Source organism: Balaenoptera borealis (assembly GCF_965194805.1).
Source record: "Balaenoptera borealis genome assembly, chromosome: 1".
Lineage (NCBI taxonomy): Eukaryota > Metazoa > Chordata > Mammalia > Artiodactyla > Balaenopteridae > Balaenoptera > Balaenoptera borealis.
Window position 1 is genome coordinate 188,794,346 of NC_138860.1, and position 20,513 is coordinate 188,814,858.

At 55.5% G+C, this 20,513-nt stretch overlaps 1 protein-coding gene across 12 annotated transcripts in view; it reads right to left on the minus strand.

Annotated features, from left to right (window-relative positions):
* CAMTA1 (calmodulin binding transcription activator 1) overlaps window positions 1–20,513 on the minus strand; it is an 891,439-nt gene that overhangs the window by 248,994 nt on the left and 621,932 nt on the right. For all 12 annotated transcript variants that reach the window (XM_082390202.1, XM_082390203.1, XM_082390198.1 and 9 more), the window contains one exon: window positions 13,209–13,280. In XM_082390202.1, coding sequence (XP_082246328.1) covers window positions 13,209–13,280 — 72 coding nt within the window. The remainder of the gene's footprint in view (window positions 1–13,208; window positions 13,281–20,513) is intronic.

Here is a 20,513-nt window from a genome sequence, read left to right on the forward strand (position 1 = left end):
GACGTGGGCTCCTGGAGCAGCTGTGTCCTGCCATCTGCCCTCAGACTTTAACCCAGACAAGGGACCTGAGCTGAGGATGCCCCCCAGGGGTCTCCTGAAGCCCCGGCCCTCCGGCAGCAGGGAAACAACAGAGAGGGCAAAACGAGACCCACGGGAGCTAATTTCTTTGCAACTGACAGCGTTTTTCTGAGAACTCTGTCTTCAAGTTAAGAAATTTTTTAGCAACTCAGGATCAACAAACCTTTGTGCTCTGGATTTCCCTCTCCATCCTCTAAGCTAACCTCCCACAGAATTCTCCAGCCTCACGCCCCCAGGGTAACCCTTCCAGGGCGTACTCTCTAAACTAAGGCCGTGTAAAGAGCAAGCCTTCAGGAGGGACGGCGGGGAGGAGGGAGAGGGCTGTGCTGTCGGAAGAGCCCATCCATCCTGATCTCTTTACCAAGTTCTGATGCTTGTCCTTGTGGGGCATAGCTGGGGCCTGGGCACAGCCATGGGAGGGTCTGGGATCATCCCCAGGAAACGGGAAACGGGGACCCAGCTCTGAAGCCTGCCTTCTGGATGTGGATACAGTCTATTCACACCCACCCAACAAATATGGACTCCAGTGCCAGGCCTGGTTCTAGGCGCCAAACACAACATAATGCCCCTGCCCTTGAGGAGCTTACTTCTGAAGGAGGGGGGTGGGGCAGGAGGATAGACAATGAATAAATAACACAGTTGATGTTGCAACAGGGTGGACGAAGCACAAGAGGTTTCGCTGAGTAAAAGAAGCCTCACCCAAGAGTACTTGCTGGGGGACTTCCCTGATGGTTCGGTGGGTAAGACTCCGTCCTCCCAGTGCAGGGGGCCCGGGTTCAATCCCTGGTCGGGGAACTAGATCCCGCATGCATGCCATAACTAAGAGTCCACAAGCCGCAACTAAGAAGCCCACATGCCGCAACTAAACACGCCACCGCGAAGATCCTGCACGCCGCAACCAAGACCCGGCGCAGCCTAAATTAAAAAAAAAAAAAAGTAAAGAAAAACAGAGTACTTGCTGGATGATTCCATTTGTATGAAGTTCTAGAACAGGAAAAACTAATCCATGGTGGAAAAAACAGGACAATGGTAACCTCTGGGACATGGGTGTGGGGACTGACTGGGAAAGGACAGGAGGGAACTTTCTGGGGTGATGGTAATAGTCTAAATCTCCATGCGGGCTTGGGTTCTGTTGGTGCGCGTATTGATGGAAACTAATCAACTAGTATGTTAACATTTGTGCATCCAACTGTTTCACTGTGTGTAAATTTTCAAAGCAAAAAAAAAGAATTGCGCTTTAAATATTGAACTGTGATTACCGACATGCGTGCTCTGCTCCAGTACGTGTTGGGGGAGGTGTACTGTTGTCTGCAACTTATTTTGAAATGCATGAAAAACAAGTAAGTTGGATTTCTGGAGAGATGGACGTGTAAGTGATAAAACAATATAGCAAAATGTTGAGAGAGTCTGGGTGGTTGGTATAGGGTGCTTGTAAAATTCTCTCAACTTTTCCATTTATCTTGAACATTTGATAATACAATGTTTGTTGTGGGGGCAGAGTGGTTTGCAGGAGAGTGAGGGGAAATTAGGTGAGGGCATCAGGAGGGGCCACTGCACAGAAGGCTGAGTTTAAAAGCAAGGCGCTGACTGGTGAGGTCAGGGTACAGCGATACGTGTGGGAGTCATTGGCATAAAACTGGCATGTGAAACTCTGGGCCCAGGTGAGAGGACCAAGGAGACGGTGAAGACAGAGAAGGGCAGGCCTAGGAAGCTCAGGGACATTCCAAGATCTAGGGCTTGAGGAAAAGGGGTGCGATCTGTAAAGAACGAGCAGTGAGGGAGATAGCCAGCAGCAGGAGAAGAGAACATTCCAGAAAGAGGGGATGGCCAACCTTGGTAAGTGCTGCTGGGAGGTCTAAAAAATGAGGGTGGCAGTGAGGTGACCTTTGGGTTTTGCAATGCAGAGGTCACCGGTGAACTGGAGACAGCCCCATCATGGCACGGAGGATGAAGAGGAAAGCTGGAGGTGAGGGGTGAGGAAAGAATGGGAGGTGGGCAAGGGGCGAGGACAACGAGACACATATCCAAGGAGGACACTGGTGTGTCCGGAAAAGGAGAGGGGAAAGCTCCCAGGAAGTCCTGTCCATTTGGGGGGTGGGGTGGGGATGGCAAGAAGTCTCCTTCAGGACCCCCAGAATGCTTTCCTGAGAAGAAAGCAGATGAACTGAGGGGGAAGTGAGAGGAGCAGTGATGTCTGTGTGTACCTGCATTTACCTGTGCACACCTGTATTCACCTGTGCACACCTGTGTTCACCTCTGCATACCTGTATGCACCTGTGTACACCCATGCACACCTTGTTCACCTGTGTATACCTGTGTTCACCTGTGCACACCTGTGTATACCTGTGTTCTCCTGTGCACACCTGTGCACACCTATGTATACCTGTGTTCACCTGTGTATACTTGTGCACACCTATGTATACCTGTATTCACCTGTGTACACCTGTGTTCATCTGTGTATACCTGTATTCACCTGTGCACACCTGTGTTCATCTGTGTATACCTGTATTCACCTGTGCACACCTGTGTTCACCTATGTTTACCTGTGAACACCTGTGCATACCTGTATTCACCTATGCACACCTATGTATACCTGTGTTCACTTGTGTACACCTGTGCACACCTACGTATACCTGTCTAGCTAAAACTATTTGTAGTGAGCCTGGGGTGTGTGATGTGTCTCACCTGGGAACACCTGCATCCCGGAGCCACCGAAATAGTAACGGTGGTAAAAGCAGTTATGACATCACGTCGGGGGACCAGAGTCTACAGCACCCCCAAGCAGGCCAGCTTCACGAGCTGGGTGTCCCCGGAGGCCTAAGCGAGTGCTGAAGTCCACATGTGGAGCTTGTCACCAAAGACTCGCATTTTCCATTTCACTCTACCAAATGACATCTGAATATCATTCTTGGCCCTTTGAGTTCTTTCAGAAGCAAAATAGAAAGTGTTTCCTTGAAGCAAACTTTTGTCTTTTGCTTTGGAAACCGCACTTTCCCCTTTGCTCCAAAGAAGATTAGGATATCAAGGACAGAATGTCAGCTGAAGATTACACGAAAAGGATAATTAAACAAAAGCCCACATTATAAGCCATCTAGAAGGGAAATTAAGCTGCTTTTGCCTTCTCCCCGTCTTTGAAGGATGTTGTCGAAGGGGAGCAGGAATTGTTTGGCTTGATAAATAAAGGTAGTAACCAAACTGTATCACCCATTGTTCTGCCTTTATATTAAAAGCAATCACTTAGCCAAGCTGACAACACACACCATGGAGGCATAAACCCCTCTGCAGACGGAAGGATTAAGAGGCTGACAAGGTCTGGATACTAAGACTAATTAATAATTTCCATCTCTAAGGAACTGCAACTCTGGTAGCTTCGATCTTCCTCTGTCTCCCAGCCTGACCCGGGCAGCCCTGTCCTCTAAGGGAAGGACAGAGGGTTTGCAGGATGGGCCAGGATAGACGGCGGTCAGTCCCAGCGGGGCAGGGAGCTGAGGGGGCCCTGGGGAAAGGGCTGCAGCAGACAGACAGCTGGAATGTGGAGGTTGCTTCTCACTAACGAGCAGAGACGCAGAGTAACTTAGGGAACTGGGTTTGCCATCACATGGTCGCATCTGTTAGATGAGTATTTTGCCAATTGAAAGGTGGTCTGGATGGGACCTTCTCAGGGGACCCCCCTCCCCAATTATACGCACCCACCCAATCCCCTGGAGCAAAAATGGCTGGAAATAGTCACAACAGAGGGATGAGCCAGCCACCATTGCCTAGGGCCAAGCATGACCCAAGATCTCTGTGGGCACTGGCTCAGTTCATCTTCCCAGTGACCCCCAGAGGGAGGTATTTCATGCCTATTTTATAGACACAGACGTAAGATTTGCAGAGGTTAATTCACTTGACAGAGTCACGTGGCTAGGAGAAGGCAGAGCTGAGTGCAAATCCAAACCGTGGGCCTGGAAGGACCATGGGCCCAGGGGTCCCAGCAAATAGCCAGTGGGAAGCCTGTCCGGTGGCTACAAGTTCTCCCCCATACTCAGGAACCCCCTCGTCCACAAGGTGGGGCAAGGCATCCCACTTCCCCAGAGGGCTCCAAGAGCACAGGCAGCTGCGACTTGCAAGGTGAAGGTAAAGTAGCTGAGACCTGATCACAGGGACTTTCTGGGTTGCTCCCCCTGCAAGGTGACCAGGTGCAAAGGCCAACCACCTGGCCACGCCCCTATCCCCGAGGAGGGGACCAGGATGAGAGAAGCTTCTGGAAAATGCCCAGTGACTTTCCTTAGAGAGGATAATGGCCACTTTTGGGGGATATATTTTCTGGAGGCTTTAGGTGGTACAGCAGAGGCTTTGGCATCGTAAATTGCAATCAAGCAAAGATGTCTAAGAAGGAAATAATATCGGCCTCTGCTGCACAGCCTTGGCAAAGATCCTGAAATCTTAATGGAATTGAGCAATTTTTTGCATAGGGCCGTAAATTCCTAGTGTCTACCTTATCTTCTCATCACGTTCTTCAAGGCACATTAAATGGAGAAAGAAGTGGAAGCTGCTAGATAGAATAAAACCGGAACAGGAAGGCAGCTCCAGAGATCTGTCGGAGACCACAATTCATTCCCACACGCGCCTTATCCGTCGCAAAAGGCCTTCACCACTTACTGCTTGTCTGCTCCTGTCTTTGCATGTAAAAAGCCTATAAGCTGAGGCTTTGGTCTAATTAGCGGTCCTGCAGCCGTGCCTCATTTTGCATGGTCTCTGCCCTGCTGCACCCAGCTCCCTCCTCTCACCCCTCCTCCAGAGCCAACACCCCTTCTGGAACCCTGTCCTAGCATCCCTGGCCCCCCTGCACTTCTTTCCAGATTTTGTCCATCTCCATAATTAGCTAACAACACAATCGCTTGCTGGGCCATGGCAGCCCTGACTTACAATGGCTATTGTTACTGTTACTGATAATAATCATGATAAGGATAAAAGGCCACTGCCCTCACTTCAGCCTGGAGAGGCTTTCACAGCAGTGTTGAATGTGCAGCCTCTGGTTGGCCGGCCCCATCTCTCCAGGTCTCTTCTCCTGGGCCCAAGCAGAGATGGGGTTCACGTTCTCCCCTTACGTCCCCTCCAAGTCACTTGACCGGCACCAGGGCCTGGGACACCTGTCCTGAGGCCTTCTTCTTGGACAGCCCTGTGCTTGGCCCGTGGATCTGGGGTCCCACACATTCTTGTCACTGTACACTGTGGCCCAGGCCTGCCACGTGTCAGAAAGGGCATGGAAGAACATCCCTGCCCCATTCTTCCATCCTTGAGCTCACCTCCTCCTCCAGGAAGCCTCCCCTGACCACCCAGCCCACTCTATGTCCGCTTCTCTGGACTCAGCACACTGATGGGCTGTCGGTATCACCTACTAGGCACATAAATTCAGGGTCAGAAATGACTTTGGCGCCACAGGGTCCTTCACCTGCCTCTCCACACAGGAGTTCTCCCCAAATGCTCTGGGCCTGGAGGCTCCCTTCTCTGTGCTGCCCAGTCCCCGGTGGGCCAGAGAGAGCTCACTGTCAGCTGGGGAAGGACAGCCAAGGGTGTGGAACAGAGATGCAGCATCAGACTCTCTTGTCCTTGACATGGGCACCGACCCCCCTGGAGGTTAACACATCCAGGACCCCTCAGCCACTCCCCCTTCTAATCTCTGCTCCCTGCCCCGCCCATGCCCCTCGGCCCGGGCACTGTGGCCTGTGAGCTCCAGAGGATGGGGCCGTGTGTCTTTAAAGGGCCTGGACCGGGCCCTGCTTACCCTAGTCTTTGGGGGTCCCAAATTCTCCTCGACCCTCGTTTTCCTCTTCTGAAAAAGTCAGGGCGAATTTGCCCAGTCCTGACTCCCTCCCAGCGCAGCTGTGAGAACCAAAAGAGCTGGACCTGGAGTCCCCACCAAGTGCCAAGGGCCACCCAGTGCCAGGGCTGTGGTGTCCCTGAGCCTTGCACCCTCTGCCCCAGCCCAGCCCGTACGTGGCATCTGCCACAGCCTCTGTACGGCATCTGCAGGATGGAGCACAGAGGGGCCGGCTGGCCTGGGGCGTGTTCCCCTCCCCACCAACCCAGGCCCAGGGGCCAAGGACTCCTCAGGCACCAGCTCGCTTCTGTTACCTGAACCACGTGGGTCAAAATGCCCCGTTTGGGACAGAGAGTCAGCCTGACCGCAGCACGTCTGCCACTCTAAGCTCGTGAGGCGTCGTTCAAGGGCCCACGTACAGGGTGGGCTCTGGGATGCTCTATTTCCTGGACACTTCGATTTCACCCCGACGGGACACAAAAACCGTTACTGAGCAAGAAGCCTCAAGTATTTTTTATGAAGCTATAATATCCTCCGTTAAAAAAAAAAAAAATGAAAGAGAGATAGAGGGAAAGAAAGGAAGGAAAAAAGGAGGGCGGGGGAGACTGTCTCCCGCGTCTCAGGGCTGGCCTCCTGGTGGAGCCCAGCTCACCCCGAGTGGAGACGTCCCCCCATTCGGATGAGCCTGGAGACGAGGGGTGAGTGCAGACGCCCTCTTCCAGCTGCCCCGCTGGGGATGCTGGTCCCGTCTGGTGACCCAGCTCACCCACAGGCCACGCTCAGGGCTGCAGGGCTTGGTCCCAGGTGGCGCCACGCTTCCAGATAGAGTGAGGGGGATGATGTGGGGGGGGGGGCACATGGGTTGCAAAAGAGCCGATCATTCCCCAGATAGATTTCAAGTCATTTTGGGTGGGGAGTGGGCACAAGGGACATTTACAGCTGTGACAGTGTCCCCACTGCAGAGGAGGGTGGCAGGAAGGAGCAGAGGTTTCCTGACCGTCCTCGCTTTTGGTGGGGGGGGGGTCCGCTGTGAGAGATGAAGGGAAGATGCGAGGTGGGGCTCACAGGGCTCCCTGGGGGCGTCAGGATGTCCCCTTATTGGTCCAAAGTGGTACCGATGGCGTCGAGCGGTCCATCATCTGTGGAGCGCTTGCCGTGGGCCGGGAGCTGGGCTACATCGTCATGTGCTCTGTGTTGCATGTATAGGGAATTCTCACAACAGTCCTGTGCAGTCCACGCCGTTCTCATAACCATGTTACTGATGAGGAGACTGAGACTCAGAGAAACGAGCTCAAATGCCCAGAGTCAAGCGGCTCATGAACGTTGCCCCGTGTGACCCCGATCCCACTATTATAAGAGGTTCAGACAAACACCATCCCAAACATCCGCCCACTGATTGCTCCGGGTGGGAGCTAGAATGGTGGCCTCTGGGCCACGCTGCAGGGGCCGGGGGTTCCCTCTGCCTGACACTCCCACCACCCCGCCTCACCCCAGCTTTGCTACTTGAGGGGAGCGATGAGATCGGAGGCGCCTTCTTGGGGAACCTCAGAGGCACTTGGCTCACAGGGAGGCCCTCACATCCACAGACAGGTCCGGTGTCGATGGACAGAACCATACGCTGAGGTCCCGTGGGTGTGCTGTTGGGAAATGTCCCAGGCCCACTCTGGTGCCACAGTCCCAGGTTGGGAGGGGAGGCCCGAAGCCCACAGCCTGCTCGCTCCCTGAACGCTGGGGATGAATATGGTGCTGCACAGCTGCCTCTGGGGGGGCTGAGGCCGTGTGCAGAGGAGAGGAGGCCCCAGGGGCACTGGGGGCAGGAGGGGGCCCTGGAGGAAGGTGGGGCTCCCTCACCTGGTGTCCAGGCCTGTCTCTGGGGCAGAAGCTGAAACTGGACCGTTCGCTATGATGGCCCCAGAGGTGTGCAAAAGGACTTCTCTGGGGCCCACCGGACTGTATGAGACATTCAAGACCCTTAACCCTAACCCTAACCCAAGCCCTAAACCTAACCATGGCCCTTGCCCTAACCCTAACCCTAACCATAGACCTAACCATAAACCTAATCCTAACCCTAGACCTAAACCTAACCCTAAGTCTAGCCCTAACCCTAAACCTAACCCTAACCCTAGACCTAACCCTAACCCTAACCCTGGGAGGTCTTGGGCCACTGCCTCCCCCCAGCAGCTGCCCTTTAAGTCCCCTCCTCTTGGCAGGAGAAATGCCCTCCTCCCAGGGGCCCTGCTCGGAGGGGAACCCCCCCCCACCCACCAACAGTCCTGCTATTTCTGCCTCAGGAAAGCCTGCTCTCAGGACGGGGTGGGCGGAAGTTGACCACGCTGAGGGTGAAAGGCCAGCTGGGGGCCCGCAATCCAACAAAGGGATTTAGAGCCTCAGCTCAACCCCCCAGGCCTTGCCAGCCAGGTGGGGAAGTGCGGTTCTCACGGGCACTTGTCAGGGGAGCCTGGGCTCTGCCCGAGCAACACCAGGGGCTCCCTCCTGCCCTGGAAGGCAGCGAGCCCTCCGGCTGAGGCCTCCCTCCACTCCCGGGTGGGGAGCTTTGGGGGGCCAGCGCAGCCTGGAGTGAGCCCCCTTGGTAAGCTGGCTATACCCCCACCGCCCCTGCGCTCTTCTGCGCTGCCTCTGTACTGTGGCACTTGGTGGAGACGAGCCCCCTGCACCCACTGTTCCTGGGGTTCTGGGCTGGCAAAGCTCAAGGTCAGGCAGGAGGCAGAGAGTGTGGGGTTGAAGGGCAGCTGCCCCTCCGTGACTGCACGGCCTGGGACCAGGTGCTTGAAGCTGTCTCTAGCCCCTCCCTATAAGAAGGGTAACAATGGCATCCCGGGGAGAAGAGATGGGCGCCCTGGGAGCCTCGTCTTCTCCCGGGTGACCCGGGGGCCCGTGGTGAGGGGCCGGTCACTGCCTGGCCCAGAGTCAGTACCCGAGGTGGCCGGGTGCCAGAACTTGGAACCCAAACGTCTGCCACTCTCAGTGACCCAGGAGCCCCCAGTCCCGGGGTCCCCCCAAAGCCCCAGGGTCCCTGTATTTGCACAGCAGCACCCAGGGGCCTGCAGGCCTGTGTGAGCTGCGGGGTGGTTCAGAGAGCAGCCCCCGCTGCCTCTGCCCCTGCGAGCTGGTCTCAACAGACACGCAGCCCCGAATGAATGGCGGTGGCAGACACGCAGGGACACACCCCCTGCTTCACTTGAGCATGGAAAACATTCATTAAGCATTTTAGAGGACAAGGGCAAAAAGAAAAACACTCATTAGAAGCAGAAATCGTTTCCAAATGAGCCATACAGAATCTGCTGGCAAGTCTGGCCTGAAATGGGGGCTTGTCCTCCTGGGGGAGCGGGCGGGGGAGGAGTGCACAGAAGGAGGGACTGTGGGGCCCAAGAGGGGTCACAGAAGGAGGCAGGAAGGCCTGAGCCAAAGCGCTAGAAAATCCCAAAGAGGAGAGGCCACGGTGGCAGAGATGGAGGCCGAGGACCCTGGCTGTCTGGCCCAGCGTTGCAGCGGCCCAGCCTGCAGGAGGGGCTGCACCTCCACGGCCCCAGCAAGGCTCAGGGCCTGGGAGAATGCAGTGATTACCATGTTCAAGGCCACGGGAGGCAGAGGCAAGAAGGAGCCGGGAAGCCTGATCCCAGCCCGGCTCCATCGCTGACCGGCTGGGTGACCCTGGGCCTGACCCTGCCCTCTCTGGGCCTCAGCGTCTATCTAGGAAATGCAGCAGCTGAGCTTGAGGCAGCCTATAAGGGCCCTGCCAGCCGTGACACATGGAGCCCTCAATAGTGCTGCTGATGTGAGGAGAGGAGCTGTGTGCTGGCCGGCAGCGGGGGCTTCTCAAGGCCCCAGGGCCGATTCCCCAAAGGCCCCGTAGGAGCAGCCTGAGCTCAGGTCCTCTGGGGTCTCGAGATGCTGCCCGTGCAGGTGCCCACGTGGTGCCCACGGGGCACGGCAATGACCTTAGGTGCCATGGGCTGAACGGGCTTCAGTCCCTCCACTCTAGGGGAAGGCTCTGGTTCCTCGGTGTCTGCCGGCTCACATCCGGATAAAATATTTATTAGCGAGATACAGAGAGAAAGAGAGAGAGAGGTGGCACCTACCCTCACAGTCAGGTTACTCGGAAGCTAAGTGCCGCGTCAGCTGCTGCCCTTTTCTTCCTCCTCCTCCCTGACCTCTGTGCCTGGGTGTGACATGCTGGCCCCTCCCCTGTCCTGTGCAGCAGGGTGGGGCGGGGTGGGGGGTGCTGGCCCCTCCCGATCTGGCTGAGGCTCTGTGCTGGGCACTCAGGGGAGACGGAGGGAGGCAGGAGGCTCCCCTGGGGAGCTTACAGTCTGGTAGGAGAGGAAAGCCAGGCCTGTGTGGGTAGGGTCCCTGCTGTGCTAAGTGGCCTTGGGATTAGCGATGTCACTTTGAGGATCTCAGAGGAAGGAGACGGCCACTCCGCTGGGATGGCAGTGACTGTTTGGGAGGGGCTGCTCCCAGAAGAAACTCTCCTTTATCCAGAAGCCCGCCCTCCCTCCCTCCCTCTCCTCCTCCCAGCCCCCTTCCTTTCAGGGGGCTCCCCCTGTCCCGGCCAGCCCACTAGCCTGGGCGGTGGGGTGCGAGGGGCGTGGCCACCCAGTGTGCCCTTGGTCAGCAGCGTGTCATGCTTAGGGGACACGCTGGCTTCTCTGTTGCCGAGCTGGTATCCGAGTTGCCTCTTCCTCGGCTCTCACCCGGTCACAGTGCCCTGACACTTCCACTCCCACCCCAAGCCTTTTTCTTGGTAATTGGTGTCAGAGACAAACTTGGGCCAATTTCCATCTGGGCCAGTGTCTCATGGCTTCTTGCCTATTTAATAACAGAGGAATTAAACCTGGCCACGCCGTCTTATCCCGGTGCTGTAAGCAGCATCAGAACAAATTGCCCTGAGCAGGGCGCTCGCCCTGGAGCTCCAGGCTTCCGGGCGGGACTTGCGAGGCGCTCATTGCCATGGCTTTTGCTCCGTAGTCTCCTCCTGCCCAGCGCTGACCCGGCAGCAGGAGCCCCCCCACCCGTGTACATTCCCGCTTTGTCACCTGCTCACAGAAACTCGGGGACGCAGAGGCGGGGGTGGAGAGACAACTGCCCAGGGACCCGGAGAGAAGATAAAGACTCAGATTAGCCCTGGAGAAACAAGATCTGTGATCCTGGCCTTTGGGGAGACTCGGGTTCCCCGCCAGCTGGAAGGTAACAAACCCAGACGCACCTGAGTCGCCCCAGGTATGTCTCCAGCATGCAGCGGCCAGGATCGGAGCACCAGGGAGGGGAGGGCTGGGCAGAGGCGCAGCAGCCCTCCCACTCCTTGCGTGGCCCCAGAAACAAGGCAAGGGCAGCCCAGGCGCAGAGGGACCTGGCTCAAGGGGCCTGAGTGAGTGGACTCCAGTTTGGGGATCCAATTGGCTCAGACTCCAAGGCGGCCCAGTGGCGTCTGAGTCCGGGGAAGGAGATCTACCGAAAGCCACAGGAGCCTGAGGGAATGGAGGCGTGGGTGTGCGAGAGGGGTCTGGAGGAGAAAGAGGAAGCAGCCTTGGAGAGCAGACAGCTGGGGCTGCCGAGGGGCGAGCTGGCAGGAAGCTGGCCGCGGGGGCGTGGCTCCCTCAGGAGGGCAGCCCCCAGGCCGGGCAGAGAGAGCCCAGCAAAGACGTGTTCTGATGGGGCCTGAAAGCTGAAAACACCAGCGTGGGACCTGGGGGGATGGAGGCCCAGGAAGGAGCTCACAAGGGCTGCTTGAGGTGAAAGTGTTTCTCTGGCAGCCAGAGTGGGACCCTGGAGACACAGGGACATGTTCTAACTGCACCAGATCTCTGCTCTCAAGGAGGAGTCCACTCCCCGCTCCTGCAGCCACGGAGAAGACCCTTCACCAAATGGCAAAATGCCTTGGGTCCATTCTTATTAACGAGGCCTGGAAAGTAGCATCCCAGGATTACGCTGAAGGTCCCTTTCTCAAGGACGCAGGGCTGAGCAATTAGAAAGGCAGGTGTTACCACGCCAACCTCTGAGGGGGACAGACCCGGGAGACTGTAACGGGCAAGGTGTCGGGGAAGCCGTGTCTGCAAATCAGCACCTCGTCTGACGGTCTCAGGTGCCACCCGCTAACGAACTTGTTGAACCACAGACAATTATTTCCGGGAACTAAGGAGAACGGAAGTGTATGGCGGCGGGGGCCGGGGGTTGGTTGGGGGAGGTGAGGACGAGTTGATGGACAGAGGGTCTGGTCTAGGTGTGGACACTGAGGCGGCTCTGTGCTCAGCAGACACCTTCCAGACCACCTTCCCTGGGACCAGCGGCCCTTCTGCACTCCATGGCGTGTGCAGCTCTCTTCTCTCAGAACACGTGCCATGAGCATTGGCGGGGGGCTTGCTTTCCCATCTGCTGGACCCCACCCAACCGCATCCCCGAGGTCAGGGAGATCCCCAGACCCCTGGGGCCCAGGCTAACTTGGATGCAGAAAGTGAGACCTCTGGGGGAAAAGGCCAGAGGCAGCAATTCCTGGGCAGAGGCAGCAGGAAGAAGTTGGGGTGATGCTGCCTGGCCCCCCCGGGGATGTGTTCTACAGAGAGCAGCTGCAAATCAGAGGCCGAGCTTTGGAAAGGACCCAGGTCCAGGCTCGCTGGGCAGACCCCTCAGACCTTCCCACTCACAGCAACACCTTCCACAAGCAAGACGACCACCAACACAACCAGTCGGCTCTTGGCTGGGCGGCCTCGGGGCTGTGCACCAGCACCTTGGACAGAGATCTGGGGGCCAGGCCTCCCTTGGAGCTTTGGCGACTGGGTGGCTCTTCCACCCCTTTCTCTCTCCTGCTCCACAGCAGACATCACAAATCGATTACAGAGCTCCTCCCCTCTGAGCCAGGAGCTCCTGGTCTCCCAACAACCATTCCAATCCATCCAACTACAACTGGCATGACTCTGGGAGCTGATTTTCCATATGTGCTGACGACTAACTCACATGCAGTTTTCAGTGCAAAGGCTTTTCTCAGTCAGGGGCAGGTTGCCCACCCAGCCTTTTTACTGTCCTCAATCAGAGGAAACTGAGGCACCCTGGAAGCAGCTGGCAGGATGTTATCCTCACGTGGCAGGCAAGGACACCCCCCACCAGGCTTCCTCCCCTTGCTGGCATCTGACATCACACCGGGCCGGCCCCGAAGCTGGCCCCAGCACCACACGCCGACATCCCTAGGAAAGCTGGCCAGGGCGCCTGGGCCTGTGACCGCCGCACGCAGGAGCCCCACCCCACTCAGCTCCCTCCGCAGACCCTTCCCCAGCACCGGAGACGGAAGAAGAATCCAGTCCCAGCCACCTACCTGAAGGAGCCAGTAGCACCTCCGGTGGAAGGTGGGGATGATGGAGGAATGGACATAGCAGCCGTACAAGCACTAGGGAGAGAGGAAAAACGAGAATTCAGTTGGAAAGAGGGAAGGAAGGGAGGAAGACGGCGCAACAGAGAAGGGGCAAGAGAGGGCCGCGGACGCCGCCACCACCCCAGGGAGACCGAGGCGCGGGCACCTCCACATCCGGCTCCAGGACCAAGGCTAAGGTCTGGGACACACCTAGGAAGCACAGCTGGGAAACACCAGTGGGCAAACATGGATGAACAGCTGGGATGCTCCCCCTTGTGAGGGCCATGGGGGCACGTGGGAACCCGGAAAAGCCAGGGGCCACAGGAATGCACATATGTACACATTTTGCCTATCATTTGAGGGGCTGGGGTTTACCCTGACGTTCACGCATAGAGCCTGGGTTAAGACCCCTTGGTGTATGGGGAGGGACGGAAGGTTACAGAATTGATTCAAGCACACACACACTCCAGACCTTTCCCAGCCAAGGAGAGCCGTCCCTGGCTGGTAGGAGCTCCAAGGCTGGGGGGCCAGGGAGGGGCAGCGCTTCCTAGGACTGACTTCCGGAGCTTGGGACCCTTTGCGCACAACCCCACTTGCTGGTTTTTATTTACAGTTTTCTATTCACATTTGTGTTTGTTCCAAGTATAAACCTGCATCTTTTACAGATGGATTTGGTTTTAGAAACCAGCTAGAGCCAGATTGGAGAAGAAGGTGGGTGAGGATTTAAGTTCAGGAACAGCATGTAGAGGGGACATGAGGAGGGACAGCTCTCATGAAGCTTGTCACTTAGATCCAGGAGGGTGGAGCTGACCGGTGGGACAAGTCAGGGGAGCACGTCATGCGCTGGGCACCGTGGGGGCTTGCCTGCCGGCAGGGGTGAGGAAAAGAGGCTAAGGAGAGCAGTTGCGTCCTTCCTGAAACTGAACGCTCAGAGTCTGAGTGGGAGGAAATTTGGCCTTTTCTTTTGGAGCCTCCAATTCCAAACTAGAATGAGCTCCTTCTATTTTCTTTGGAGTTCCCCTAGCTTCCCAAAGCACACGTTCCAGAAGAGGTGGGGCAGAAAGAGAAGGCAGGACCACAGAGCCCCAGAGGATGAAGGATGGGCGAGGTCTTCCCTTCTGCTCTCACTGTAGTCCCCCAACACAGACACCAATTCTGCAGAGAGAAATGGCCGGCAGCTCTGCATGTACAGCTTTCATCAGATATTTTTCACACTCCCAAAAAGACCAAGTGCAATTTGGTTTGACTAGGAGTCCATTTGAGCCTTGCCTGTCTCATTAACAGAGTTGAAAGAGAAATCATTTTGGACTATGGGATTCTGGCTGCAAGAAAATCAGATTTCCAATATGTTAGAACTTTTACAGATTGCTGTCAGCTGGGACTTAAGCCCCGTACAAACCAAACAAACAAAGCGGAAATTAATTTAAACGATTCCCTTGCAATTCTTGCCCAGGAAATGTATTTATTATTAAGAAGGCAATATTCTTTCCTGACTTTTCTGGTTTTCAATAAACTGTGTGTTGCTTTCTTTAAAAAAAAAAATTGATAGCTCATTCCTTCTTGCCAAAGGAGACTCGTGTTTGGACATTTTCTGTGAGCCGTTTGGTTGCAACGGATGAGTAACCCACCTGCAACTTACATCAGCCCTTTTCCTTTGTAATCTGGGTGTTCACATGGGCAGTTTCCTTGCTTTCACTCATGCAGTGAGCCCGATGGAGGGAGACTTAAACTGTTGAGAGAGGAATTCTCTCCCTCTCTTTGAAGTAAAAGGTTTCCCATCAGCTCTTTCTCACTGTTCATCCCTCTCGAGAGTTTGCCGCGACTGCCCTGCTTCACCTGTCTCTTTCTCTTTCTACTGCTTTTTTCTTGAACTTGAAAAGAACACGGTTGATTTGCAGCACCATCTCCCCCTTCATCCAATGCCTATCTATCTGTGTTGGGCTGCGGCAACCTTGAACCTCGTACTAAGGAATCACCGAGACTTTACCGATCACCTACTGCGTGTCCCTCCTGTGAGAGCCCAGGAAGAAAGCACAGCCCGTTCTCCCCCAAGACACCCCAGCACCCCTCTCTCAGGCACCCTCCCCATCCCAGAACCATCCAATAAACAGAATGATGTTAAAAAGAAAAATCACTGTTTCTACATCAAGGCTCATGCATTTTAATCAGAGGAACCCTCGGGGCCTCACTCAGAACTTAGTCTATTTTTAGATATTTACTGTAAACAACCTGGTGATCCGATGTCTCTGGTCTCCACAGATGAGAACCACAATCTTAGGAAGCTGGGAGAGAGGTACCGCTGATGACAGTGAGCCAAGTCAAATGGCATCAAGGGAGGAAGCTCCCCAGGGAGCCCCAAGCACTCAAGAAGCCCGAGGGCATCGGACCCTTCCCACGTTGCCTGGCCCAGCGCGCTGGTCACCCCGTGGCTCCCTTGTCCACCTCTATTCCCTGAACGGGGGCTCCTGGCAGGCAGGACCTTTGAATGAAGGGGGCCCACAGTTCCCCGACCCAGTACCCTCAGGACACCGGTCTCTACAGCCTGGTACAGGGAAGGATCCAGAGACAACACATGTTTAATTTCTGCTTGTGGAACTCCGAAGGCTCAAGTCTTTCTAAAACAAGACTAGAAAACCATCCGGAGAAATGGCTCCACGTTTAGTGCTTAAAGGAGTTGAGCTTCAGTTTCAGGGAAAACTGACAGGTGTTGGGTAGCTGGTTTCCCTTGTCTGGAAGGAGGCTTCTGCTGCCCAGTGTTGGTGAGCTAGAGTCAGCAAGGGAGGAATTCTGAGCGACGGATCCTGCTTGAAGTGGGAGACCTGCTGTTCACCAGCTGGGAGGGCCCTTGTCCTGTCCGGCTGCAAAACGGGCACCGTCCTTTTTCTGTCTTCTGCGTGGCTGTGAGGGTCGAGAGCTGACCCCTGTGCTGGGCTGCCCAGGACAGCAGGTGAGAGAGGGTTCAGAGGAAGCTACGGGGGCTTTCAGGGGCGCACGGTTGAAAGGGAAGAGTGAAGGAGAGTATTTCCAGCTTCAGGAAATGCACGTGGGGACAGGAGGTGAGACACAGTGGGCTGGGCTTGAGGGCCTGTAAGGACACTGGGATGGACCGGAGTGTCCACTGCACGGGGGCGTGGCGAGAGGCAAGTTCTGGGGAGACAAAGCGGGTCAGATCACAAAAGGCCACAGGGCCTACAGCAAGGAGGTTGGCTTCACCCTGGGGCGGCGGGGAACAAAGGAACATCTGCGTTCCAAAGCTCACTGTGGCAGTTGTGTGGCCAGGGACCGGGGTCGGGGAGGGCGGGGGCACCAGGTCCAGTTCTGAGTCCAGGAGGCATGCTGCGAACAGAGGCGGCAGCAGCAGAGAAATGGAAACATTGGCAGGGGTAAGGATGACGCCCAGCTTCTGGCTGTGCAGACAGGTACACGGGTACACAGTGGGCCCACTCACAGGAAACCCTGGGGGTGCAGCAGGCTGGTCGGGAGGGGCTGATTTCAGATTTCTATTGGTGACTCTGGGGAGCTCGTAAGACCCCCCCAGGGGGAGGCACCCAGAAAGCAGTAAGTTTCTGAGATCTGGTGCTGGATCTGGGCTGGCAACGGTGATCTCCACATCCTCAGCACAGGGACGGCGTTGGAGTCATGTGGAGAGGCCCAGAGTGGGGTCCATCCACTCAGGCTGGTTTCTGCAGCACAGAGCCGTGCCTGCTGGCTCAGGTGGACAGAGCAGGTGAGGCGTGAGCTTGCAGATGCTCCGAGCAGCAGGCAGCTGGCCTGCCTCACCCTGTGCCCACATACCTCACAGCCCCAAACCACCCACGGCCCGTCCTGATCCCAGGCTCTCTGGCCAGTTCCCATCGTCACCACTGCCCTCACGCTGGACCACTTCTGCCCATTTCCCGTCCTCACGGCAGTGTCATCACCAGGCCAATCGGGGATTAATTGCACACTATCTCACGATGCAGCGTATCAAATCCATTCCCTTTAACCACTAATCAAGAAAGCAATCAACTTCGTCTGTAGTCATCTGTGTTGTACAAACTCCTGGTGCTTTTTGATCAGGCTCTGGGGGTCCCTTGGGGTGTCCCTGGGTTGAGCTTTGCATTTGGGGGCTGTGATATGCTGGGAGGGAGAGTCACATCCCGGGGCTGGCGGATGCAGCTGCGTGTGCGTGTGTGTAAGCGGGTGGGTGCACACGCGTGTGTAGGTGTGTACGGGAAAGCACACCCTGGGCCCCTTGTTTATGTGTATCACATAAAACAAAGAAAGAAAAAGAGAAAGCAACCAGCTGTTTATAGGAAACTCAGGAGAATGTCACCCTGTAGATGAAAGCAACGTTCAAATTAGTTCTATTGGGAAATGAAGGTCTGACATCTTCCCTTTAACAGGACAGTGGAGCAAGGAAGAATTTTTTTCTTAAATACTCAAAATTGCTTGTAGGAGTCTACAGGGCTTTTTTTTTTCTTAAATAAAGACGAAAGATAAAATTACAGGGGAAACCAAGAGCAAACAAGAGCTCCCTTCAGTTCAAAATATATGCCTCAGAAAGGAACATTTCTGAAGAAAGCATCAGCCTCAAACCTCCTCAAAGGGACTTTTCCCCAACAGACTCAGCTGCCAGGGGTCCCCTTGGGGCCAGAAGGTCCATTAGGGCTTGACACCCGATGGCCTCGGTGGGCCAAGAAGGGAGCATCTCAGGTGGTGAGCGCAGCTTTATTGGTGGGGGGTTGGGAGTGGACGGTGGGTCCCCTTTCCCTCCAGCCCTCAATGGCTCCGAGAGGTGAAGCTGCTTCCCCATCTCTGTCTCTCTGTCCGTCTCTGGCATGAGCTCAGCCCTCCTATTGTCCCCTCCACTCTCGGCTTCTGATCTAGAATATGGCTGACTCGCTGTCCCCACTTCCGGGCTTTGCTTCAGTCTGTCCCACCCCGCAGGGCGGGCTTCGTCCTCTCCTGTGCAAACCCTACCCCCCACCCCGAGTCCATCTCAGATCCTCCCTCCTCCAGGGACCCTCTCCTGACCCGGCCAGTGGGAGGAGCCCCTGGAAATGACCCATCTGGGGTCAGGGGGCAGCACGGGAGGCGGACTCTGCCTTGGGGTATCAGAGACGCCATCTCTGTCACCATTAGCTCACCTATCGCAGGGGCTGGCAGACTTTCTGCCAAGGGCCAGATGGTAGATGTTCTCGGCCTCGTGAGTTAGATGGTCTCTGCTGTAGCTGCTCAACTCTGCCTTGTGGGGCAAAAGCAGCTTAGACGACAGGTAATGAATGTGTCCCCAAACTTTACTGATGGACATTGTAAATTGAACTTTGCATAATTTTCACCTGTCATGAATAGCATTCTTCTTTTGATTTTTTTTCCCCAACCATTAAAAAAAATGTGAAGACCATTCTTAGCTCATGGGCCATACAAAAATAGGTGATGGGTTGGCTCTAGCCCATGGGCCATAGGTTGCTAACCACGAGCCATCAGATTGGGAGGAATGTGAATTGTATGGTCCTTTGTAAAATTCCCTGCGGTGATTTCCATGTAGCAGGTGTTCAGTGAACTTTGGTTGATTTCCATGCGATGTGAATATCGACGCCGGGCAAGGAGGGAGCAGCAAAGGCCCAAGTGCATAGAAAATAATAGACTGTACATTTAATAAATACACTTAAGAGTGAGTATTGAACACAGTACCTTTCCCCACCATCGTCTACAGACAGCTCTCAGAAGACCTGGCTGTCTTTCGAACTAGACTTAGTCGTGGATGTTTGTTTTCTGGCCTGAGTGTGACGTGTATCGCCTAAATGTGAGATTAGTGGACACTCGGGCACCGTGCTTGGCGTGGAGGACTTCCTGGCATGTAAGAGGCGCTCAGTGAAAACAAGGCTTCCTCTCCCTGTCAAGTGCCTTCATTTTATTAACCAAGCAGAATTCAATGGGATAAAGTAAGGGCAGCTGAGAGCAGGTAGCGCGGGATTGGAGATGTGAAGCTGCTTTACATCCCCGCGGCCTTGATAAAGCCTATGAAATTTCTTCTCTGGGGAAGACCTTTTCATTCTGTTTTGGTGGCCCCCTCCCACAGGAGACAGGGAACCCCCAAAGCCAGGGCTTGCTGTCTCCCTCCTCTGGGGAAACATGAGCCCAGCATCTTCCTCGGTGGGCTGGGGGAACGCACATCCCTAGCCCCACACGACAGGCCTCTCTAGAGGAGGGTGTGGCAACCAGGAGTCACGTGAGGCTGCTCAAATTCCAATTCCAACTCCTATTACGTAGAAGGAAATAAAATAGAAACACCAGTTCTTCGGTCGCACTAGGCTCAATTCAAGTGCTCACCTACCACACGGAATGAGCGGCTATCATGTTGGACGGCTCAGAAAAACCCATCGTCATGGAAGGTGCTATCGGACACTGAGGCTCCGGAGAACAAGAGTGGGGCCCGGTTCAGGGATGCTCAGCTGGACCTCTTGGAACCTGAGACCCCAGGGCCCAAGATTTGGGGAAGCTAGGGTTTGGGGGAAGAAGTGGAGGTTGGGACGATGGGGTGGCAGCTCCACTTTGGGGAGTTGGGATGTTTGGAGGTTGGTACCTGCTTGAATCAGTCCGTGAGTGTATCCCCGAACCCCTGTGCTCAGAAAGCCTCGCTCCCCAGCTCCGCCCTACCCCAGCTCCCCACCAGAACCCCCTCGAATGCAGGGATAATACCTGCTGCGTCCCCAGGCTAGGATGCTTACAGCGAAATCTCCATCCCTAACCCTCCTTATGAGGGTCCCTCTGCTACTTCCTCTGCCGATGTCCTGCACCAGCCCCCCAGCAGCCAGGCCACCGGCCGGGGGACCCGAGAGTCGAGTTAGGCTCGTGGTGGTGGCCCGCACTCTCCCTCAGTGGCCTGGCCCCGGGTCCCCCAGTGGCCTCACCTCTCTCCCCCTGGATCGGTGACTGTCTGCACAAGGCAATCAGAGTGAAAATAGATTTTTAAGGTGCCTGGTTGATCTCACACACTTGAATCTAATGCACACACGACAAAGATGAATAGATTTTAAGGTGTGTCATGGCATAAAGGTGACAGAAGAGAAAGAGATAATAGAAGGGAAGGCAAAATCCACCGAGAGGACGATCTAATCCTGCTCTGCAGTGACGAAGGGGCAGGAGCCGTTTATTCAGAATATTCCAGGCAGGGCAGGTGAAAATTCCAGTGCTGGGGCCAGATGGGGTGACAGCCACACTCTCCCAGAAAGGGCACCCTGGGGTGGGCTGGGCCTTGGCTTACATGTAAGAGGAGGGCGTGTC